The sequence below is a fragment of the Scyliorhinus torazame genome, chromosome 1, assembly GCF_047496885.1.
Source record: "Scyliorhinus torazame isolate Kashiwa2021f chromosome 1, sScyTor2.1, whole genome shotgun sequence".
NCBI classification, from domain to species: domain Eukaryota; kingdom Metazoa; phylum Chordata; class Chondrichthyes; order Carcharhiniformes; family Scyliorhinidae; genus Scyliorhinus; species Scyliorhinus torazame.
The window spans coordinates 237,799,387-237,825,536 of record NC_092707.1 but is presented as its reverse complement, the minus strand read 5'-3'; the positions used below and the strand labels follow the sequence as shown (position 1 = coordinate 237,825,536).

Sequence of the window (26,150 nt, the reverse complement as noted above, 5' to 3'; positions counted from 1 at the left end):
CTGTACTACAGGTTCGCCGGTAGTCCCTGCCTGCTGGCTCCGCCCAGTAGGCAGAGTATAAATATGCGTGTCCTCCATTCAGCAGCCATTTTGCCAGCTGCTGTGGGAGGCCACACATCTTAGAACAATAAAGCCTCAGTTGTACCCAACTCTAGTCTTTGTTCAATTGATCTTGCCTCAAAACTTTACAATCCCCACCAACCCCAATCAAGAACAAAACAAACCCAGAACAGCCCAACGGCCCCACACCTAGTGCAAAAGTGGTTCATACAAACTGCAAAAATACCAAAATAGAAAACAGGAACATCCCCTCCAGAAGTCAATGTCCTCCTTCTTCTGCCAGTCCATTATCTCTAACAAATTCTATCTTCTCCTCTGGTGACCCAAAGTAGAGTTCCTGGCCTTCATATGTTACCCACAAGCACGCTGGGTATAAATGCAAACTTCACCCTTTTCTTAGTGAGGCCGTCTTCACCTTGTTGAAGTTCGCCCTCCTTTTGGCCAGCTCTGCACCCAGGTCCTGATAGATGCACAGCTCACTGCCTTCCCAAGTGCACCTCATCTGCCTGCCCCATCTCAAAATTTACACCTTATCCACCATCGCCCTCAGTGGCTCATTCCCTTGGGGCTTCCTCATCAGCAACTTGTGCGCCCGGTTCACCTCCAGGGGCCAAGCAAATGCCCCTTCATCAAGTAGCTTCTCGAACATCCACGCTACATATGCGCCAGTGTCTGCTCCCTCATTGCCCTCCGGCATGGCCCACGATCCTAACGTTCTGTCTGTGCGATCTATTCTCCAGGTCCTCCACCTTCTCCTGCAGGCTACTTTGTTCATCTCGCATTAACCCCATCTCCACAGCCAGTTGCTCCTCGTGCATCCCCACCGTCTCTTCCACCTTCTGGATCGCCTGGTCCTGGGTCTCTAACCTCATCTCCATGCGGTCGATCCCCGCCTTTATCGGGTCCACCACCCTGGCCAGGTCCTCCAAGTTCTCCTTCCTTTGCTGGGCAAATTTCTCATGGAGGAAGCCCACTAGCTGGTCTGTCGACCATTGGACGGGCAAGATTGGACCCTGACCCTCCATCACCTTCCCCCTGTCGCAGGCACGACAGCAGCTTTCGACCGTTGTTCTCTTTTTTTTCACCCACTTCTGGTCCATGAATCCATATACTGGTAGGACACTCTCTTTTTCCACCCCTACTGCAACTTTTACAATCTCTCAGTTCTGCTGTTAGCCGGGGAAAAGGTCCAAAACATCCACCACGAGTGGGAACCACCAAATGTGCGACCACTCACACCATGGCCGCCACCAGAAGTCCTTCATTGACTGCAATACTGAATAAAGGAAGTGCTGTACAGGCAAATCTGTGCCAAAAAAGACCATGTATATATATCGTATGTTTAAAACTCTTGACCGTATTTCCTCTCCACTGCTCTGAAAACCTGTCTCAGTCAATATGAGAGCCATTGACTCCTCTGTCCTCTCCTCAGACACTACTTGCTCCATTAACTCTTTCCATCAAATCCTGGGCGGGATTCTCCGACCCGGCGCCGGGGGGCGTGAATCATGCGACACCGCTCCGACGCCAGTCTGATGATTCTCCGCGGTAGTGATCAGACGGTGGGGTGCTCTGCGTGGGTGTGGGAGTGTGAGGGAGGCCTAGGGACGCCCCCCCCCCCTCCCCCCGACAGTGAGTTGGGGCTTGGCGGGTTCAGACGTCATGTCGGGGGCTCAAAGAGATGGGGATACCATTTAAAAATGGCAACCCAATCTCTCCCTGCACTGAGGAGTTTCGATGAGCGAGGCTCCTTAGTACAGGAAACGGGACTCAGTGCCACCTCGGCTGCGTGTTCCCGCTGAGGCCCCGTTTATAGCCGGAGTCACGTTAGACAGTGTTGAGTTTCTCAGCACTGCGAGCTCCGGGAAACACGCAGCTAAACGTGCTCGCTGAGCGACATAATTCCCATTCGGTTAAATCGCATCCGACTTGTCAGTCCGGATGGATGATGACATTGCAGGGCCAATTAATGTCAATGAAGATACCCTCCATCGTGTTATATGGCACTATCACCGTGCTAAATAGGGATAGATTTTGAACAGTTCTAGCATCTTAAAACTGGGCTTTATGAGGCACTGTGGACTATCAACATCATCAGAATTATATTCAACCACAATCTGTAATAAAGTGGCACAGTGGTGCAATGGTTGGCACTGCTGCCTCACAGTGCTGAGGTCCCAGGTTCGATCCCAGCCCCGAGTCACTGTCCATGTGAAGTTTGCACATTCTCCCTGTGTCTGCGTGCGTCTCACCCCCACAACCCAAAGATGTGCAGGGTACGTGGATTGGCCACGCTAAATTGCCCCTTAATTGTATTCCCTCTTCTCATTCTTCTATGAAAAAAAAGATTTGGATACTCTAAGTTTATTTAAAAAAAACATTATCTGTAACTTCATACCTCAGCATATCCCCACTTTTACCATTACCACCAAGCCAGGGGATCACCCCTGGTTCGATGACAAATGCAGGAGGGCATGCCAGGAACAGCACGAGGAAAACCTAAAACTGAGGTGTCAACCTTGTGAAGCTACAACTCAGGGCTACTCAAATGCCAAACAGTGTAAGCAACAAGTGATAGACAGCTAAATTATCCCACAATCAATAGGTCAGATCTAGGAGCTGCAGTTCTGCTACATCCAGTCGTGAATGGTGGTGGACAATTAAACAATCACTAAGGTAGGAGGCTCCACAAATATCCTCATCTGCAGTGATGGGGGATCTCAGCACATCAGTGCAAAAGATAAAGCTGAATCATTTGCAACAGTCTTCAGCCAGAAATGATGAGTTGGTGGTACATCACGGCCTCCTCCAGAGGTCCCTTCAGCCAATTTGATTCACTCCCAAGAAACGGCAAAGGACACTGGATACTGCAAAGATCTTAACAATATTCTGGCAATAATACTGAAGACTTATGCTCCAAAACGTGCCGCGCCATTTGCCAAGCTGTTCCAGGCCAGCTGCAGTACAGGCATCTATCCAGCAATGTGGAAAATTGCCCACGTATTTCCTGTACACAAAAACAGGGAAAATTCAATGTGTTCAATTACCATTCCATCAGTCTACTCTCAATCATCAGTGAAGTGATGGGGGAGGGGTCATCAACAGTGCTATCAAACGACACTTGCTTACAATAACCTTCCTTCCTTCAATTTCCTTCCATCATAAGGTCAGAGTCAGGATGTTCTCTGATGATTGCACAATGCTGAGCACCATTCTCAACCCGTCAGATACTGAAGCAGTCAATGTCCAAATGCAGCAAGACCCAAACAATATCCCAGGCTTGGGCTGACAAGTGGCAAATAACATTGTTGCCACACAAATTCCAGGCAATGACCATCTACAACAAGAGAATCTAACTATCAACCTTTGACTTTCAATGGCATGGTTTAGCACAGGGGCTGGTTTAGCACAGGGCTAAATCGCTGGCTTTGAAAGCAGACTAAGGCAGGCCAGCAGCACGGTTCAATTCCCGTACCAGCCTCCCCGAACAGGTGCCGGACTAGGGGCTTTTCACAGTAACTTAATTTGAAGCCGACTTGTGACAATAAGCGATTTTCATTTCATTTCAGTTCATTTCATTAGTATCGCTGAATCCCCATAATCAACATCCTGGGGGTTATCATTGACCAGAAAGTGAATTGGACTAACCATACTGTGGCTTCATGGGCAAGTCAGAGGCTGGTAACTCACCGTCTGACTCCCCAAAACCAGTCCACCATCAATAAGACCCAAGTCAGGAGTGTGGTGGAATACTCTCCATTTGCCCAGATGAGTGGAGCTCCAGCAACACTCAAGAAGCTTGACACCATCCAGGGCAAAACAGCCCACTTGATTGGAACCCCATCCACAAACATTGATTCTCTCCACCACCGATGCACTGCGACATCTGCAAGATACACTACAGGAACTCACCAAGGCTCCTTAGACAGTCTTCCAAATCCATGACCACCAGCATCTAGAAGGTTAAGACCAACAAATGCATGGGAATACCACCACCTTGAAGTTCTCCAAGGCACCCAATATCCTGGATTTGAACTATTTCACCGTATTTTTGCTGTCATTGGGTCAAAATCCAGTTACTTCGTCCCTAACAGCACTGTTGGTGTACCTACAACACTTGTTTACAGCAGTTCAAGATGGCAGCTCACCACTACCTTTTCAAGGGCAATTCAGATGGGCAATACATGCTGGCCTAACCAGCAATGCCAATATCATATAAATGAATACATAAAAAACAATTACCATTCCTTTTGTCTTTGGCTCCATTAAATCTTCGTCAATTTTTTCCCACTGCCTTTTAACCTATCCCTGATCTTGGGTAGGATTTTCCAGTCGACACCGAAATCGCATTCAGCGATCGGCCGGAGAATACCCGGTGACGCCAAAATCGGGGGCAGCGCTGCTTTTGCGATGTTCCGCCCCCTCCAAAACGGACGTTCCTGAGGCCCTTCCTGATGTCCACCTCCAATGGGCCGAGTTCCCGCCGGCGTGGGGTGCGTGTGCTTTTTTGGGGGGGAAACCGGCGTGACGGCTACAGACTGAGTCTAGTGCCGCCACAGTCAGGGGGGAGCCGATCTGGGGCAGGGAGGGCTTTGGTGGGGGCACTGGTGGGGGGTAGTCCAGAGGTGGCAAGCCTGGCCTAAGAGGAGCACTATTTGGCAGGCGGGGTCCTGGCGCGACCAGCGCCATGTTGCATGCGCAGCCACGGACCCGACAATTCACCGGCCGTATTGGCAGCTAGGAGCTCTACAGAGGATCGGTGCAGCTTTTGTGCCATTTTATCGGGCGTAAAATTTCACTGTTCCCAAGACACCGTCAGCACATAGTCTCCCAAATGGAGAATCCAGTCCCTTTTCTTTCATTCCACCTGCCACTCCCCTTTTCATCAGCAAAAACACGTCACACTCCTACCTCTCTTCAGTTCTGAAAAAGAGCGTGCAGGATTTCATCTTCCTTTCTGCCAATAGAATACACTGATATGGTCATGACCTCTGGCTCTTCATAATCCCACCACAGAATGTTTTGCAGCTTTTCTTTTATTCTTTGAAGATATGTGGGCATCACAGCCATTTATTCCCCATCCCAAATTGCCCTTGAACTGAGTGGCTTACTAGGCTATTTCAGAGAGCAGTTAAGAGTCAATCACATTGCTTTAGATTTGGAGTCACATGTAGGCCTGACCAGGTAAGGATGATAGATTTCAAATGACATCGGTCATCTGAACCAGATTAGTTTTTATGACAACCAATACTAGTTTCATGGTCACCATTAATCAGACTAGCTATCAATTCCAGATTTTATTAAGTGGATTTAAAATCCACTAGCTCCCATGGTGGGATGAGAACCCATCTCCCCAAATCTGGGTCTCTGGATACCTGTCCAGTGACATTACTACTATACCACCATCTTTCCTGCTGCTGAGCGACATCCCGGTGCCAGCTACCATCCTAGAATCATACTTGAAACCCCCATCTACTCACCTAACCATAGAATCCCCTATTACTATTCCATTCCCAACGTTCAACTCCCAATCTGTACAGCAAATCCATCTATGGTGCTGTGGACTTGACTCTGGCTGTATTCATATCAAAATGTTAAAAGCAGAGGCTTGAAGTACAAACCATAGAAGTTATGCGAAACATTTATGAAGCACTAGTTAAGCATCAACTGGTGTATTATGTCCAAAGCTGGACCACACTTTAGCATCAGTTGTCAAGGATTTATATTCACTAAATGGTACCAGAGACATCAGCAATGCGGTGAGACAAGAGAAGTTGGGATGTTTAATAAGTGTTTAAAATAATGTAAGATTTTAATAGAGTAAATAAAATAAACTGAAGCATTGATAGCCAAGGACATAGATTTAAGATAATGATCAAATGAACCATTGATGAAATGATGAGATTTTTTTCTTTCAGATGTGCTGTTGTGATCTAGAATGCATTGTCTGAAAAGGTGATGGAAGCAGATTCAATACTATCTTTCAAAATCTAATTTGATAAATTGAAGGGAAAATATTTTGCAGGGCCATGAGCAAAGAATAAGGGAGTGAAAGTAATTGGAAAACTCTTTCAAATACCTAAAATAGACCTGGGGCTGGATTCTCTGCCGGTGGGTGCTCCGTTTTGCTGGCAGCCCGGGGGTTTCCTGACAGTGTGGGGCTGCCCTATCGACTGGCCGGCGTAATGAACCTGAAATGTGGCGTGGCGGGGCGGAGAACCCAGCCCATGATGGCTGAAAGGTCTCCTCTTGTGTTTTCTCATTCTATGATCCTAGCTGCTCAAGTTACTGTTCTACCCAATGACACTATTCCAGCTGAACATAGAACATACAGTGCAGAAGGAGGCCATCCGGCCTATCGAGTCTGCACCGACCCACTTAAGCCCTCATTTCCACTCTATCCCCGTAACCCAATAACCCCTCCTAACCTTTTTTGGTCACGAAGGACAATTTATCATGGCCAATCCACCTAACCTGCACGTCTTTGGACTGTGGGAGGAAACCAGAGCACCCGGAGGAAACCCACGCAGACACGGAGAAAACGTGCAGACTCCGTGATGCACAATCAATCACTACTGAAGTGAGATTGTAGTCCAATTGAAGGCTTTAATGAACAAATAGTTACCCCAGCAGCTCCGGTCCAGAATGACTGCTGTGGGTGAAACACAGACTCTTATGCTCCGCCTGCTGGGCGGAACCAGCAGGCAGGTTCTACCACTCATACTACAGTATAAGGTACATCCCACCTAGGTACCGCGATACCCCTAACATTCACCCCCTGTTTAAAAGAGTCCGGCAGAGGTGGTGGCCTTGCTTTTACAGTGGTAGAGGTTATAGCGGTACACTTCGGTGCCTTTACATGCAATACACATATTTACAGACAATTATTTACAAGTTCATTTTACAATGAAACTATCAGCCGGTCGGGAGCCCTGGTCGTCCACTGCGATAGTCGCAGTCCCGGTGTTGATGCTGGCGTCGGCTCGGGCATCCGTGGCTCCACGAGCGTGTCGTCTTCAGCTTCATCGCATCCGGATGGGGCCAGTGGGAGGACGGATCCTCCTGGGAAGGGGGCTGCGGTGGTGTGCGCTGGTGAAAAAATGGTTGGGGTTGGGGGGGGGGGGGATCCAGTGGGGGCCAGATCCCGGAGGGAGACCGTGTCTTGTCGGCTGTCGGGGTGCGCCACATAGGCGTACTGGGGGTTAGCATGGAGGAGATGTACCCTCTCGACCAGTGGGTCCGCCTTGTGCGCCCGTACGTGTTTGCAGAGTAGGACGGGTCTGGGGTCTGCCAGCCATGTTGGGAGCGAGGTCCCCGAGGAGGACTTCCTAGGGAAGGCAAGGAGACGTTCATGAGGTGTTTCGTTGGTAGTAGTGTACAGTAGTGATCAGATGGGGTGAAGTGCATCGGGGAGAACCTCCTGCCATCGGGACACTGGGAGATTCTTGGACCGTAGGGCCAGTAGGACGGCCTTCCAGACGGTCCCGTTCTCCCTCTCTACCTGACCGTTTCCCCGGGGGTTGTAACTCGGCGTCCTGCTGGAGGCAATGCCCTTGCTGAGCCGGAATTGACGCAGCTCGTCACACATGAAGGAGGACTCCCTATCGCTATGGATGTCGGCGGGGAAACCGAACAGGGTAACGCTGCTGTGGAGGGCTTTAATGATGGTGGCAGCCATCATGTCGGGACAGGGGATGGCGAAAGGGAACCGGGAGTACTCATCAATCACGTTTAAGAAATACGTGTTGTGGTCGGTGGAGGGAAGGGGCCCTTTGAAAGCCACGCTGAGGCATTCAAAGGGGTGGGAAGCCTTCACCAGGTGCGCTTTCTCTGGCCTGTAGAAGTGCGGCTTGCACTCCGTGCAGATTTCACAGTTTCTGGTTGGGGCACGATCAATTGGACAAAGACTATAGTTGAATCCAACTGAGGCTTTATTGCTATCAGATGTGTGGCCTCCCACAGCAGCTGGCGAAATGGCTGCTGGCTGGAGGACATGCATATTTATACCCCGCCTCCTGGGCGGAGCCAGCAGGCAGGGACTACCGGCGAACCTGTAATACAGGTCCTACCGTACATCGCCTAATACAGGTGCAACAGTGGTTTACCACACTGGTTATGCCCACCCAATACGTTTCAGGGCCTTGGGGCAGTGGGGGAGGGGAAACTCCATGAAGGGGCGCATGTGTTCGGGATCTGGGCCTACTCCTCGATGGAGTAGGGCAGATTGTGGGTTTTAACAAAGTGGAAGAACCGGGTGACCCCCGGGTGGCAGAGGTTGTCGTGGAGGGTCCGGAGTCGGTCTACTTGTACACTGGCTCAAGTGCCGCGGGACAGGGCATCAGGAGGCTCGTTGAGTTTCCCTGGACGATACAAGATCTCGTAATTATAGGTGGAGAGCTCGATCCTCCACCGTAAGTTCTTATCATTCTTAATTTTGCCTCGCTGTGCACTGTCAAACATGAAGGCTACCGACCGTTGGTCAGTGAGGAGAGTGAATCTCCTGCCGGCCAGGTAATGCCTCCAATGCCGCACAGCTTCGACAATGGCTTGGGCCTCCTTCTTGATGGAGGAATGGCAGATTTCTGAGGCATGGAGGGTGTGTGAAAAGAAGGCCACGGGTCTGCCCGCCTGATTGAGGGTGGCAGCCAGAGCTACGTCTGATGCGTCGCTCTCGACCTGGAAGCGGAGGGACTCATCGATTGCGTGCATCGTCGCTCTGGCAATGTCTGCTTTGCTGCGACTGAAAGCCTGGCAGGCCTCTGCCGATAGGGGAAAACTGTGGACTGGATTAGTGGGCGGGCCTTGTCTGCATAATTGGGATCCCACTAGGCGTAATAAGAAAAGAAGCCCAGGCAACGTTTCAGGGCCTTGGGGCAGTGGGGAAGGGGAAACTCCATGAAGGGGCGCATGTGTTCGGGATCTGGGCCTATGACTCCATCATGCACTACGTAGCCAAGGATGGCTAGACGATCGGTGCTAAACACGCATTTGTCCATGTTATAGGCTAAGTTAAGGATTTTTGCGGTATGGAGGAATTTGCGGAGATTGGTGTCGTGGTCCTGCTGGTCGTGGCCGCAGATGGTGACATTGTCGAGGTACGGGAACGTGGCCCGCAGACCGTACCGGTCAACCATTCGGTCCATCTCCCGTTGGAAGACCGAGACCCCATTTGTGACACCAAAGGGAACCCTTAGAAAGTGGTAGAGCCACCCATCTGCTTTGAATGCAGTGTACTTGCGGTCGTCCGGGTGAATGGGGAGCTGGTGGTAGGCTGATTTAACGTCTACTGTGGAGAAAACCTTGACCATTTCACATATGCGGGGGAGAGGGTACGCGTCGAGCTGCGTATACCTGTTGATGGTCTGACTGTAGTCTATGACCATCCTATGTTTCTCCCCGGTCTTTACAACCACCACTTGAGCTCTCCAGGGGCTGTTGCTAGCCTCGATAATGCCTTCCTTTAGTAACCGTTGGACTTCCGACCTAATGAAGGTCCGGTCCTGGGCACTGTACCGTCTGCTCCTGGCGGCGACGGATTTGCAATCGGGGGTAAGGTTTGCAAACATGGAAGGCGGGTCGACCTTGAGGGTCCCGAGGCCGCAGACAGAGAGGGGGGGTATGGGGCCGCCGAATTTGAACGTTAAACATAGAACATAGAACAATACAGCGCAGTACAGGCCCTTCGGCCCACGATGTTGCACCGAAACAAAAGCCATCTAACCTACACTATGCCATTATCATCCATATGTTTATCCAATAAACTTTTAAATGCCCTCAATGTTGGCGAGTTCACTACTGTAGCAGGTAGGGCATTCCACGGCCTCACTACTCTTTGCGTAAAGAACCTACCTCTGACCTCTGTCCTATATCTATTACCCCTCAGTTTAAAGTTATGTCCCCTCGTGCCAGCCATTTCCATCCGCGGGAGAAGGCTCTCACTGTCCACCCTATCCAACCCCCTGATCAACTTTGCAGGTTACACTGGAAGTCCAGTCCCAGGAGTGTGGCAGCGCAGAGATGGGGGAGGACGTAGAGTCGGAAGTTATTGAACTCCACGCCCTGGACCGTGAGGTTGGCTATGCAGTACCCCCCCGGATCTCCACAGAGTGGGACCCAGAGGCCAGGGAGATCTTTTGTCTAATCGGGTGTACAGCAAGGGAGCAGCGTCTTACCGTATTGGGATGGCTGAAGCTCTCCGTGCTCCCAGAGTCGATCAAGCAGGATGTCTTGTGCCCGTTGATGAGTACCGACGTCGCAGCAGTTGAAAGCGTTTGGGGCCGAGACTGGTCCAGTGTCCTGAGGCAAGTTGTGGCAGAAGTTGAGAGATCTCGTCGGGCGATAAACGGCCACCCGAGTCGGGGACCTGAGACGTCATCCAAGATGGCTGCCCCCAAGCTTGTGGGGAATTGAGGGGTGCTTTGGAATCGGCCGCGGGTGGGGTCCACCCTGTCCATGCGGGTACCGCACGGTCGGGAACGTAGGCCTGGGCATTGCGGGAGTGTGGTGGTATGTATTAGGGGTAATACAGTACACCATGAATGCCGAGGAGCTATTGGAGGACAGATGCTGGGTCCCGATTGGATCTGCCGCCTACTGGGCTCCATCCAGATAGGCGGGGTAGAAGAACCTGGGTTAATCCCCGCAGCTGCATTCTGTGACTGAGCTGCTGGGGAACAAGTCTGAACAAGTCTGCTCAATAAAGCCTCGGTTGAAGTTCTTTACGTCTCGCCTTGTGTGTGATCGATGGTGCTACAACTTATTGAGCAGACTTGTTCAGACTTGTTCCCCAGCACGCAACATCGGCGTTTAAGCACTGGCTGGCGTGCTTTGAGGGATACCTCCGAACGGCCCCTGGCAGACCAACAGAAGACCAGAAGATGCAGGTCCTGCATTCCAGGGTGAGTCCCGAAATCTACTCACTCATCGAGGGCGCAGAAGAATTCCCAGCGGCGATCAACTTGCTGAAGGAGATCTACATTAGGCCCGTCAACCAGGTCTACGCACGCTACCAGCTCGCGACGAGACGACAAATCCCCGGGGAATCGCTAGACGAATTCTTCAATGCTCTAACGATCCTGGGACGAAACTGCAACTGCCCAGCGGTTACGGCGAACGAACATACGGACCTCCTGATCAGAGACGCTTACATAGCAGGTTTGGCATCGTCGCAAATTCGCCAGAGACTTTTAGAGAAAGACCCTCTCGGACTCACAGAGGTACGGGCCCTTGCAGCCTCCCTCGACGTGGCCTCCCAAAACGCCCGTGCCTATGCCCCCGATCGCGCTGCAGCTCCTTGGGCTCCGTCAACCCCCGCCGCGACCGACCCCCCGGCACCCCCCACCCCTCCGCAAGCGTGCGCAGCCAGAATCCCAGACCACCCGGGGGGCCCCGCTGCTATTTTGGCGGGCAGCCAAAACATCCCCGCCAGCGCTGCCCGGCCCGCTCGGCCACCTGCAAAAGCTGCGGTAAAAAGGGGCACTACGCAGCGGTGTGCCAGTCCCGTGGGGTCACCGCTATCTCCGGGGAACAAACGGGACCACGGACTCAACCCCCCCAGCGACCCAGGGGCGCCGCCATTTTGGGCCCCGGACACCACGAGGGGGGGACGGGCGCCGCCATCTTACTACCCACGGGCTGCGTGCGATCCATGGGAGCAGCCATTTTGTCCACCCCCGGCCACGTGCGACCCATGGGAGTGGCCATTTTGTCCACCCCCGACCGCGTGCAATCCATGGACGCCGCCATCTTGGCTGACAGGCAAGGACCCCAGCGTGGACGGCTCCACACTGCCTGAAGACAACGATCTGATGCACCAACCACGTTTGGCATCGGTGACCCTCGACCAGTCACGGCCCCGGACGCTCCAGACGACAACGACAAAGGTGCTGGTGAACGGGCACGAGACGCCACGTTTGATCGACTCGGGGAGCACAGAGAGTTTTATTCACCCGGACACGGTAAGACGCTGTTCCCTTGTAATTCGGTCAAGCACCCAAAAATTTTTCCTGGCGGCGGGGTCCCACACCGTTGCAATCAAAGGGTTCTGCATCGCAAACCTAGCGGTGCAGGGGAGAGAGTTCAAAAATTACTGGCTGTATGTCCTTCCCCACCTCTGCGCTCCCACCCTCCTGGGGTAGGACTTCCAATGCAACCTCCAGAGCTTAACATTCAAATTTGGCGGCCCTATACCCCCACTGACTATCTGTGGCCTCGCGACACTCAAGGTCGAACCGCCCTCCTTGTTTGCGAACCTCACCCCGGATTGCAAATAAGTCGCGACTAGGAGCAGACGGTACAGCACCCAGGACCGGACGTTTATCAGGTCCGAAGTCCAGCGGCTGCTGAAGGAAGGCATAATCCAGGCCAGCAACAGTCCCTGGAGAGCCCATGTGGTAGTAGTGAAGACAGGGGAGAAGCAAAGGATGGTCGTAGACTACAGTCAGACCATCAACAGGTACACGCAGCTAGATGCGTACCCTCTTCCCCGCATATCCGTCATGGTCAATCGGATTGCACAGTACAAGGTCTTCTCCACCGTGGACCTTAAGTCCGCCTACCACCAGCTCCCCATTCGCCCCGGTGACCGCAAGTACACTGCCTTCGAAGCAGACGGGCGGCTATACCACTTCCATTCGGGAAGGGTTCCATTCGGCGTCACGAACGGAGTCTCAGTCTTCCAACGGGAGATGGACCGAATGGTCGACCAGCACGGTTTACGGGCCATGTTCCCGTACCTCGACAACGTCACCATCTGCGGCCACGACCAGCAGGACCACGACGCCAACCTCCGCAAATTCCTCCAGACCGCTAACGCCCTCAACCTCACCTACAACGAGGAAAAATGAGTGTTTAGCACCGACCGTCTAGCCATCCTTGGCTACGTAGTGCATAATGGAGTGATAGGCCCCAACCCGAACGCATGCGCCCCCTCATGGAGTTCCCTCTCCCCCGCTGTGCCAAAGCCCTGAAACGCTGCCTGGGCTTCTTTTCTTATTACGCCCAGTGGGTTCCTCAATACACAGACAAGGCCCGCCCACTAATCCAGTCCACTACTTTTCCCCTGTCGACAGAGGCCCGCCAGGCCTTCAGCCGCATCAAAGCGGATATCGCAAAGGCCACGATGCACGCCATCGACGAGTCCCTCCCCTTCCAAGTCGAGAGCGACGCGTCCGACGTAGCTCCGGCGGCCACGCTCAACCAAGCGGGCAGACCCGTGGCTTTTTTCTCCCGGACCCTCCACGCTTCAGAAATTCGCCACTCCTCAGTAGAAAAGGAGGCCCAAGCCATAGTGGAAGCTGTGCGACACTGGAGGCATTACCTGGCCGGTAGGAGATTCACTCTCCTCACTAACCAACGGTCGGTAGCCTTCATGTTCGATAATGCACAGCGGGGCAAGATAAAAAACGACAAGATCCTGCGGTGGAGGATCGAACTCTCCACCTACAATTATGAGATCTTGTATCGTCCCGGAAAGCTGAACGAGCCGTCCGATGCCCTATCTCGCGGCACTTGTGCCAACGCACAAGTGGACCGTCTCCAAGCCCTCCATGAGGACCTCTGCCACCCGGGGGTCACTCGTTTCTACCACTTCATAAAGGCCCGCAACCTCCCGTACTCCGTCGAGGAGGTCCGTACAGTCACCAGGAACTGCCAAATCTGCGCAGAATGCAAACCGGGTTTTTTCAGGCCAGATAGAGCGCACCTGATAAAGGCTTCCCGTCCCTTTGAACGCTTCAGTTTGGACTTCAAAGGCCCCCTCCCCTCCACCGATCGCAACACGTACTTTCTTAACGTCGTTGACGAATACTCCCGTTTCCCCTTCGCCATCCCCTGCCCCAACATGACCGCGGCCACGGTCATTAAAGCCCTATGCACCATCTTTACACTGTTCGGTTTCCCCGCCTACATCCATAGCGATAGGGGGTCCTCCTTCATGAGTGACGAGCTGCGTCAATTCCTGCTCAGTAAGGGCATAGCCTTGAGCAGGACGACCAGCTACAACCCCCGGGGGAACGGGCAGGTAGAGAGGGAGAATGGAACGGTCTGAAAGACCGTCCTACTGGCCCTACGGTCTAGGAGTCTCCCAACTTCCCGCTGGCAGGAAGTACTCCCGGATGCCCTTCATTCTATCCGGTCCCTGCTGTGCACCACCACGAACCAAACGCCGCACGAGCGCCTCCTTGTCTTCCCTAGGAGGTCCGCTTCTGGAACGTCACTTCCGACCTGGCTGGCAGCCCCGGGACCCATTCTGCTCCGGAAACATGTGCGGGCGCACAAATCAGACCCACTGGTGGAGAAGGTACATCTATTCCACTCAAACCCGCAGTACGCCTACGTGGCGTACCCAGACGGCCGATAGGACACGGTCTCTCTGCGGGACCTGGCGCCTGCCGGAGCTTCCCACACCCCCCCCAACACCAATCACCTCCCCCTCACTCCCGCTGGTGCACCCCACAGCCACCCCCTTCCCGGGGGGATCGGTTCTCCTCCCAGGCCCGTCCAGGAGTAAGGAAACAGAAGGGGACAGCGCGATGCTCCCAGAGTCGACCGGACCCGAGCCAGCACCACCACCACCACCCGGGCTGAGACAATCGGAAAGGGCGACCAGAGCACCATCTCGACTCATCGAATTGACTTAAGATGTAGATAATTCAGTGGCCCAGTAAAGCGGCATTGTTGTAAATAGTTAACGCTGCTAATCGGGTAAAATGTGAATAATTCAGTGGCCCAGTAAAAGCGGCATGATTGTATATAGTTCAATGGTTAAGGCACCGACCCTGTAAACCCCTACCACCATACCACCCACCACCCCGCTGAGTTCTTTTTTAACAAGGGGAGAATGTGGTGGTATGTATTAGGGGTAATACAGTACACCATGAATGCTGAGGAGCTATTGGAGGACAGATGCTGGGTCCCGATTGGATCTGCCGCCTACTGGGCTCCACCCAGATAGGCGGGGTATAAGAACCCGGTTTACTCCCCGCAGCTGCATTCTGTGACTGAGCTGCTGGGGAGCAAGTCTGAACAAGTCTGCTCAATAAAGCCTCGATTGAAGTTCTTTATGTCTCGCCTCGTGTGTGATTGATGGTGCTACAGGGAGGCTACATCTAGGGAGTGCGTTAGTTTCCGTTCCTCTTTAAGCCCTAGCGTGTCGTTTTCCAGCAGTCGCTGGCGGATTTTAGAGGACAGCATGCCCGCAACAAAAGCACCCCGCATTAAGAGTTCGGTGTGGTCATTGGCTGAGACTTGTGGACAGTTACAGTTTCTACCTAACACTAACAATGCGCGGTAAAAATCGTCCAGTGATTCCCCAGGGATCTGCAGTCTGGTACCTAAACGATGCTGAGCATATACCTGATTCACAGTGCGGACGTAGTGCTCTTTCAACAAATTCATTGCGTCCTCGAAACTGTCCACGTCTTCGATAAGCGTGTAGATTTCTGGGCTCACCCTTGAGTGGAGGACTTGCATTTTCTGTTCCTCCGTGGGGGTAGTCGGGGCCGTCCTGATGTACCCGTTGAAACATGCCAGCCAATGTTTAAAAGTTGCTGCTGCATTTGCCGTGTGGGAGTTGATTTGTAGACACTCTAGCTTGATACGGAGAGCAGCCATTCTTCAATTCTTGTTCATTAAATTGATGCACGATCAATCACGACTGAAGCGAGATTGTAGTCCAATTGAAGGCTTTAATGAACAAGTAGTTACCCCAGCAGCTCTGGTACAGAATGACTGCTGTGGGTGAAACACAGACTCTTATGCTCCGCCTGCTGGGCGGAACCAGCAGGCAGGTTCTACCACTCATACTACAGTATAAGGTACATCCCACCTAGGTACCCCTATATTATACCCCTAATATAGCCTACCACACTCCGCACAGTGACTCAGTGGGAAATCGAACCTGGGACCCTGGCGCTGTGAAGCCAGTGCTATCCATTTGTGATACCATGCTGCCCAAGAGCCCACAAGCAATGGGATCTCATCCTGTATGGAGCTCTTATAGCTTCAGCCATCTTTCCATTTTACAAATTTTGGTAAGGTGTGCATTGGTGTAACCAAGAGGACAGGTGCATGACCTGCTACGTAGCCATCATCAATGCAGTCAACAGCCCAAAGACAACTCTTCTTCACATAATTACTTTAATCCGTAGAGGATACAGAGCAATAACCAGAACTTCCCCAATGCTAAATCTGGGAGTGGAAGGGTAGAAGCTCCCCCTTCCCCCATAATAGCACTGCACACGAGTGATCTGCAACATTGCACTATCCTTGATCCCTGACATTCATAAGGTCACTGCAAGTTTAAACAATGGGCAGGAATCTCCGGTCGTGACCACCTGGCGACCGTAGAATGCTGCCCGAGGTCAATGGAGTTTTCCATTTTACACGGTTCGCCCATGGCATTCTTGGGGCGGGCAGGGTGGGAGAATCCAGCCCAATAACTTTTAGTCTCCTCACCCCTCTCCACACATTATGGGCAAACAATTTTTGTACTTTCACTGTCTAGACTCGTCTCAGAAAAAATTACTGCCTGAACAAGGCATTGGAAGGTATATTTGTTCTGCTCTCATGCCTGCACTTCTAATGTTCTATCACTCTCCTTCAGAAAATTGGGAACAAGTTTATCCATAGTTTCATCATGTTACACAAACACCATCACAAATCTCAATCATAAACTTGACACTGTTGTTTTTTTCTATGTCTGTTGAAGCTGAGCTGCCCCCTGCTGTTGAAGGAGAGACAGAGTGCTACACAGGCAAGGGTCAGGTATATCGTGGAGTTATATCGACAACCATTTCTGGTAGAACCTGTCAAAGATGGGACGTTCAGGATCCGCACACGCACTCAAGAACCCCGGGCAATTACCCCTGCAAGTAAGTAAATATCAGTAGTCCTTGTGTGATCTGTTTTTCACCATCATCCCTGATGAAAGAGACAAATATAAGTCACTCCTCTGGCTGCCTGATTGTGGATTTGTTCCAAGTTGTGTGGTGCCTTGCCGATTCCAAACAGTAAGAAGTCTTACAACACCAGTTTAAAGTCCAACAGGTTTGTTAGGAATCACTAGCTTTCGGAGGGCAGCTCCTTCATCAGGTGAGTGAAGAGGTGGGTTCCACAAACACATGTATAGACAAAGTCAATGATGCAAGATGATACTTTCAATGCGAGTCTTTGCTGGTAATTATGTCTTTACAGGTCCAAACGGTGCGACTGGAGAGAGGGATAATCACAGGTTAAAGAGGTGTGAATTGTCTCAAGCCAGGACAGTTGGTAGGAATACGGAAGCACAGGCCAGATGGTCGGGGGTGAATGCAGTGCAACATGAATCCAAGATCCTGGTTGAGGCCGTACTCATGCATGCAGAACTGGCTATCAGTTTCTGCTCGGAGATTCTGTGTTGTCACGCGTCCTGAAGGCCGCCTTGGAGAACGCTTACTCGGCCTCGCAAATGTACTACGCCTCGGCACATCCTTTCCTGCAGCATATGAGGTAGATAACGTTGGCCGAGTCGCACGAGTATATACCGCGTACCTGGTGGGTGATGTTCTCATGTGGAATGGTGGTATCCATCTCGATGATCTGGCACGTCTTGCAGAGGTTGCCATGGCAGGGTTGTGTGGCGTTGTGGTCGCTGTTCTCCAGAAGGCTGGGTAGTTTGCTGCAAACAATGGTCTGTTTGAGATTGCACGGTTGTTTGAAGCCAAGTAGTGGGGGGGTGGGGATGGCCTTGGCAAGATGTTTGGTTTTATCGATGACGTGTTGAAGGCTGCAAAGAAGATGTTCTAGTTTCTCCACTACGGGGAAGTACTGGACAATGAAGGGTACTCTGTCAGTTGTGTCTCGTATTTGTCTTCTGAGGAGGTTGGTGTGGTTTTTTGCTGTGGCACGGTGCACACACGTGTGACTCGGCCAACGTTGTCTACTTCATACTCTGCACGAAAGGATGCCCCGAGGCGCGGTACATTGGCGAAACAAAGCAGACGCTGCGACAACGGATGAACGGACATCGTGCGACAATCACCAGGCAGAAATGTTCCCTTCCAGTTGGGGAACACGTAAGCAGTCAAGGGCATTCAGCCTCTGATCTCCGGGTAAGCGTTCTCCAAGGCAGCCTTCAGGACGCGCGATAAAACAGAAACTGATAGCCAAGTTCCGCACGCATGAGTACGGTCTCAACCGGGACCTTGGATTCATGTTGTACTACATTTACTCCCCACCATCTGGCCTGGGCTTGCAAAATCCTAGCAACTGCCCTGGCTTGAGACAATTCAAGCCTCTTTCACCTGTGATCACCCCTCTCTCCAGTTGCACCGTAGGGACCTGTAAAGACTTAATTTCTTGCAAAGACACATTCAAAGTACCATCTTGCATCATTGACTTTGTCTATACATGTGTTTGTGGAACCTACCTCTTCAGTCACCTGATGAAGGAGCAGCACTCCGAAAGCTAGTGATTCCAAACTAACCTTTTGGACTTTAATCTGGTGTTGTATGACTTCTTACTGTGCCCACTACAGTCCAATGCTGGCATCTCCATATCATGGATTCCAAATAGGTTTCAGATTGTCCAGACTTCCACATCTTCTATTCATGTGAAGAATCTAGTCACACACTGAAAAAATGTAATTTTTTTTCTGATCAACACACAAACTTCTGTTTTTTTTAGAGGCCTGGAAGGTAATTACTGCAGGAACCCAGATAATGAAAAGGAGCCCTGGTGCTACACCACTGACCGAGATACAAGATGGGAATATTGCCAAGTACCAAAGTGTGGCCTTGTGGCTCCAGGTGAGAATTCCACAGTTCCCGGGTAGTGCTCTGATTCCATTTATTAGTCCAATAGGAAATCTTACTAAGCTGTTTGCTGCTTTGTCAATTGGTCTATATTTTGTTACAAGCAAATCTCCCATCTTTTACTTATTGTGCCAGTGTTGCTGTTTTCTCATGACCAGAGCATGATGGCATATGGCTGACCTCCAAAAAAATGACAAAAATTAGACTTCATTCTTGTTGTGTTCTCTATTTTCCTTTATCTGGATGGCCTGAATGTGTAGTGTTGAATAAAGAACACCAAGCTTTGTTAATGAACAAAACTAATTTATTAACACTACTAAGATTTGTTCACATACCTAAAGTACAAGGTTACTATATTAAACTATCTCTAACTACAGAGCTCTCAAGTACACAACTGCTCCTATGCTTCACCATCTTCTACTGCCTTCTAACTCCCACAAGGCTCAGCAGCAATGCCTTTTATACATGTAACTGTAGCCTCCTCTAGTGGCTACTCTTAGGCATTTCATTAAACCTTGCAGTTCTTACATTTATGATAATACCACATCCCCTTTGTTTGTAAAAGAAAGTTCTTAGAACTTAGGTTGTGATATTTTTCTTTAAACATAACATTGCATGTGTGAACCTATTAGCTAGAATTCATCTTAAACTTATTTACATTCCAGTCAATATACATACCATGATGTAAAGATGTTTGGAGATTTCTACAAACATATATATATTAAGAGCATTGTATGTTCTTTACATATAATTGAGTACTGATATTGTACAGTAGTTAACAATTTTTAAAACTTTTTACAGTCCACAAATTGAGTCTGTACTCAGTCTTCAGTGTGGTAGTGTGGTACTTGACCAACAAGTCATCAGTTTCATCGCTCAAGTTGTCGACTGGTTGAACCACTTTTGTTGCCTAACATGGTCTTTTTTCTGTGCTTGTGGTGTCGATTTTGCGTTTCCTTTGCCCTAAAAAGCAGTTTGCTATCTGTTCTTTTAGCAAGGACCAACTCTTCCAGACTGTGTCCTTTTCTTCCTGGCATTTGTGTCATCATGCGTGAGCTTAGTATGGTCTAGACATACATGTGTCTGTTCTATCTCGAATGGTAGCTGTTTTTAACACACTGTCCTATGGATTGTTTTCCATACTGTATGGTTTGTGAAGTGTGACTGCAAGTTCAAACACTTTGTTGTCATTAAATTGCAATGCGTTGTTTATTGTCCTTTGGTTTCAAAGACGTATCTTTGTGTAAATTCTGTCATTCCGTAGTTACTCTTTGTGTGCTCAGGATCAGTTCCTTTTGGCTTAGCTGATTCATTTTCAACCTTTTTACTCTCAGTGTCCTTTGGATTATCAGATGTATCTTTGAACTTTGTGATATCAGTTCCCTTTGGATGATCTGATGTATTGTTGAGGTTTGTGATATTAGTTCCTTTTGGATGATCGGATGTATCTTTGAGCTCTTGGTGCTTCTCATCTGGAGTCGACTTCTCCAAGATGTCATTTTCCTGTAGGCTGTTCACAATTGATGTGCTCTCAACTGATCTGATCACTGTTGCACTTTCATTATTATGTTCTTGTTGGCTGTTCACAATTGATATGCTCTCACTTGATCTGTTCACTGTTGCACTCTGATTGTCAGCTGGGATCTGTGTCTCACTGTTGTCCTGCAGTTTGTATGCTACTTGTGATCACTTCATCACTAGTCGCAAATAAAGTGGATAGACAATTATAGTCTTTTTGTTGCTCATCATGTGTTTCTTCACTGTTGTCATTACTGGCAAATACAATGGATAGGCCTTCATAGTCTTCTTCTGGCTCAGCAAATAAACTAGAGAGACCTTCATAGTCTTCGTCTCCTGGCTCAGCAAATAAGCTAGATACACCTTCATAGTCTTCTTCTTGTTGCTCATCTGTCAGATTACTGCTATCCAATGTCGCAATGATATGCCATTCCATCAATGTACTGGATTAATCTATCTGTAGTAAAGAGCTATTCATTTTTTTCAATCGTGTTGCTCATGGAATGATCAGTTAACCCGAATATCTCTGCCATATCTGAATAGTATTCTTCAATGTAGGATTTACCTTCTGTATTCTCATATTGGTTGAAGTCGTCTGTTTCTTTCATGCTGTAAACTGCTAGTTCGATGGTGCTGCAAAAGTCTTCTTCAGCTGTTGGTTGAAATTCAATCAATGTTCTGCCGTGTGAGTCAAAATGCTTCTTTTGCATTTTAAATTTGTTTTTCTGATCGCCGGGCATTTTTTCTTCAAGTGGGCGTGGCCACAATGTCTACACGTCATCACGTCCGTGACATCTTGCGCGAACTTCCATTGCGCATGCGCAAATCGATCGTCGTCCGGAGTGCGCTCTTTTTTCAAGAACGTTCATCTTCCAGAACTCATCTTTTCTTTAACTGCTCATGTGGGAAATGTCTGACTTCCGAAGCGTGCTTTTTTTTCAAGTGCACGTGCGCAATTTCTTTTCCAGGACGCTGAATCTCTAGCTGTGCCACAGCTTCAACGGAGTCAAAAATTCCCACGCCACTTTCCTGATTCACTATTTTGGAACATCTATTTTTAGTTGCTTTGCTCGCACGGGACATTTTAATAGAATCCTTCAATGTTACTTTTTGTTCCTCTTGCAGTCATTCACTCAGCTTTTAATTTCTTTTCAGCTCACAATAGCTATCAAATTTTTGAATGACCACTTTAAACTTATTTTTTTTCAACTTCATTCTCAAAGTAGAATGAGTTATACAGGTTTATAGTCTGCGGTCCAGCCAAATTGAGTAACAGCGCAATCTTTTTCTTCTCACTGGCTACTTGGAGTTTTAAGGTTGGGAGATACAGTTCAAACTCTTGCTTGAAAATTTTCCAGTTCACTTCTACATTCCCGATGCCCTGAATGACTTTGGAGTCTGCAGACCCTCTACGAAGCCACGGTTGGCTATTTCTTTTTGCGATGCCGCTGGTTATTGCTACTGGAGTTTGATTATTGCTACCGAGTCTGGTTGAGATTTTTTTTCTCAAGTTTCTTTTTCTTTCTTTGAACGGAGATTCTTTCTTTCTCCCTAAACCTGACTATTCAACTTCAGGAACTAGTCCTGGTACCATGTGAAACCATTACTATTTAAAGTTTTCCACCCCTGGTAACATGTAGTGTTCTCTACTTTGCTTTACCTGGATGGCTTGGATGCGTAGTGTTGAATAAAGAACACCAAGCTTTGTTAACGAACAAAATGAATTTATTAACACTACTAAGATTTGTTCACATTCCTAAAGTACAAGGTTACTATATTAAACTATGCCATCTCTAACTACAGAACTCTCAAGTACACAACTACTCCTATGCTTCACCATCTTCCAAGGCGTTCTAACTCCCACAAGGCGTTACCATCAATGCCTTCTATACTTGTAACTGTAGCTGCCTCTAGTGGCTACTCTTAGATATTTCATTAACGCTAGTAGTTCTTACATTTATGATAATACCATAATTTGTTTCTGTAATTGCTTCTCATTTATGATTCCAACATTTTGTACTGTTCTTGGCCTTATTATATCGCTGTACAACTGAGACACATTCTTCTCAATGATATCTATATGGGGTTGCTGCCTCATGGCACCAGGGCCCCGGGTTGGATTGGATTTGTTTATTGTCACGTGTACCGAGGTACAGTGAAAGTATTGTTCTTGCGTGCAGCTCAGACAGATCGTTCCGTATATGAAAAGGAAATACATAGGGCAAACATAAAATACACAATGTAAATGCATAGACACGGGCATCGGGTAGAGTCATAGATGTTTACAGCATGGAAACAGGCCCTTCGGCCCAGCTTGTCCATGCTGCCCAGTTTCTATCACAAACCTAGTCCCAATTGCCTGCATTTGGCCCATATCCCTCTATACTCACCCTGCCCATATAACTGTCTGACTGTTTTTTAAAGGAAAGAATTGTACCCGTCTCTACCACTGCCTCTGGCAGTTCGTTCCAGATGCTCACCACCCTCTTGTGTGAAAAAAATTCCTCTCTGGTCTCTTTTGTATCTCTCCCCTCTCTCACCATAAACCTATACTATCTAGTTCTAGACACCACTACCTTTGGGAAAAGATGTTGACTATCTACCTTATCTATGTCCTCATTATTTTATAGACCCCTAAGCCTTCTGCGTTTCAGGGAAAATCGTCCCAGCCTATCCAACCTCTCCTTATAACTTAGACCATCAAGTCCTGGTAGCATCCTCGTAAATCTCTTCTGTACTCTTTCTAGTTTAACAATATCCTTCCTATGATAGGGTAACCAGAGCTGAACACAGTATTCCATGTGTGGTCTTACCAATGTCTTGTACAACTTCAACAAGACGTCCCAACTCCTGTATTCAATATTCCGACCAATAAAACCTAGCATGCTGAATGCCTTCTTCACCACCCTGTCCACCTGCGACTCCACCTTCAAGGAGCTATGAACCTGTACCCCCTAGATCTCTTTGTTCTGTAACTCTCCCCAACTCCCTACCATTAACTGAGTCGGTCCTGCCCTGATTTGATCTACCAAAATGCATCACCTCACATTTATCCAAATTAAACTCCATCTGCCATTCATCAGCCCACTGGTCCAATTGATCAAGATCCTGTTGCAATCTTAAATAAACTTGTTCACTATCCACTATGCCACCAATCTTGGTGTCATCTGCAAGCATACTAACCATGCCTCCTACATGCTCATCCAAATCATTAATATATACAACAAATAACAGTGGACCCAGCACCGATCCCTGAGGCACACCGCTGTCCACAGACCTCCAGTTTACATAAGAACATAAGAACTAGGAGCAGGAGTAGGCCATCTGGCCCCTCGAGCCTGCTCCGCCATTCAATTAGGTCATGGACTCAGCTCCACTTTCCGGCCCGAACACCATAACCCTTAATCCCTTTATTCTTCAAAAAACTATCTATCTTTATCTTAAAAACATTTAATGAAGGAGCGTCTACTGCTTCACTGGGCAAGGAATTCCATAGATTCACAACCCTTTGGGTGAAGAAGTTCCTCCTAAACTCAGTCCTACATCTACTTCCCCTTATTTTGAGGCTATGCCCTCTAGTTCTGCTTTCACCCACCAGTGGAAACAACCTAGCCGCATCTATCCTATCTATTCCCTTCATAATTTTATATGTTTCTATAAGATCCCCCCCTCATCCTTCTAAATTCCAACGAGTACAGCCCAGTCTACTCAACCTCTCCTCGTAATCCAACCCCTTCAGCTCTGGGATTAACCTAGTGAATCTCCTCTGCACACCCTCCAGTGCCAGTACATCCTTTCTCAAGTAAGGAGACCAAAACTGAACACAATTCTCCAGGTGCGGCCTCACTAACACCTTATACAATTGCAGCATAACCTCCCTAGTCTTAAACTCCATCCCTCTAGCAATGAAGGACAAAATTCCATTTGCCAAGCCAACCCTCCACAAGTTTGATAAACAACCCTCCACAACCACCTTTTTGCTTTGGTCGCCAAGCCAATTTTGTATCATCTACCTTCTTAGTTACCCCTTCAAAAAACTCAATCAAATTCGTGAGACATGACTTTCCCCTTACAAAGCCATGCTGACTTTCCCTAATTAGCCCTTGCCTGTCTACATGCCTGTAGATCCTGTCCCTCAGAATACCTTCTAACAATTTACCCACTACAGATGAAAGGCTAACTGGTCTGGAGTTCCCAGGCTTATCCCTACATCCCTTCTTAAACAACTTCTTATCCCGACAACCCTTCTTAAACAACGGCACAACATTTGCTACCCTCCAATCTTCAAGCACCTCTCCTGTGGCTGTCGATGATTCAAATACCTCAGCTAGGGGGCGGCAATTTCCTTCCTTGCCTCCCACGACGTCCTCGGATACATTTCATCAGGTCCCAGGGATTTATCTATCTTAATGCGCTTTAATACCTCCAGCACCTCCTTCTCTGTAATATATACACTCCTCAAAACATCACTTTTTATTTCCCCAATTTCCCTAACATCGTGCCTTTGTCAACAGTAAATACATAGAATTTACAGTGCAGAAGGAGGCCATTTGGCCCATCGAGTCTGCACCGGCTTTTGGAAAGAGCACCCTACCCAAGGTCAACACCGCCACCCTATCCCCATAACCCAGTAACCCCACTCAACACTAGGGGCAATTTTGGAGACTAAGGGCAATTTATCATGGCCAATCCACCTAACCTGCACATCTTTGAACTGTGGGAGGAAACCGGAGCACCCGGAGGAAACCCACGCACACACGGGGAGGATGTGCAGACTCTGCACAGACAGTGACCCAAGCCGGAATCGAACCTGGGACCCTGGAGCTGTGAAGCAATTGTGCTATCCACAAGGCTACCGTGCTGCTGATGAGAAATATTCATTTAGGACCTCTCCCATCCTTTGTGGATCTGCACATCGATGATCTTGTTTATCTTTGAGAGTCCCTACCCTCTCCCTAGTCACCCTTTATGTATCTATAAAAGCTCTTTGGATTTTGCTTTGCCTTATCTGCCAAGACAATCCCATATCCCCCTTTTGCCCTCCTGATTTCTCTCTTAACTCTTCTCCGACAAGCCCTATACTCTTCAAGGGATCCACTTGATCCCAGCTGCCTATGCATGCCATATGCCTCCTCCTTCCTTTTGACCATGGCCTCAATATCCCGAGTCATCCAGCGTCCCCTACTTCTACTGGCCTTACCCTTCACTCTAAGAGGAATGTGCTCACCCTGAACCCGAGTTAACACCTTTTTGAAAGACTGCCACTTACCAGCTGCCCCCTTGCCTGCAAACAGGCACACCCAATCAACTTTTGAAAGTTCCCGCCTAATACCCTCGAAATTGTCCTTGGCCCAATTTAGAATTTTAACTTTTGGGCTAGAACTATCATTCTCCATAGCTATCTTAAATCTAATGGAATTATGGTCAGTAGTCCTAAAGTGATCCCTCACAACACTTCCGTCACCTGCCCTTCCTTATTTCCCAAGAGGAGGTCACGTTTTGCCCCCCTCTCGTCGGGCCATCCACATATTGAATGAGGAATTCTTCCTGAATACACGCGACAAATTTTTCCCCATCCAAATCCCTAGTGCTATGACTGTCCCAGTTAATGTTGGGAAAGTTAAAGTCCCCAACCATTTCCACCTTTTTTGTCCGGCAGCTATCTGTAATCTCTTTACATATTTGCTCCTCAATATCCCGCTGACTATTTGGGGCCTGTAGTACAGTCCTATCAAAGTGATCTCACCTTTCTTATTTTTCAGTTCTACCCATATAGACTCA

At 49.0% G+C, this 26,150-nt stretch overlaps 1 protein-coding gene across 1 annotated transcript in view; it reads left to right on the top strand.

Annotated features, from left to right (window-relative positions):
* plg (plasminogen) overlaps nucleotides 1-26,150 on the top strand; it is a 286,792-nt gene that overhangs the window by 59,862 nt on the left and 200,780 nt on the right. Inside the window, exons 8-9 of the mRNA XM_072503655.1 lie at nucleotides 16,769-16,931; nucleotides 18,724-18,845. Coding sequence (XP_072359756.1) covers nucleotides 16,769-16,931; nucleotides 18,724-18,845 — 285 coding nt within the window. The remainder of the gene's footprint in view (nucleotides 1-16,768; nucleotides 16,932-18,723; nucleotides 18,846-26,150) is intronic.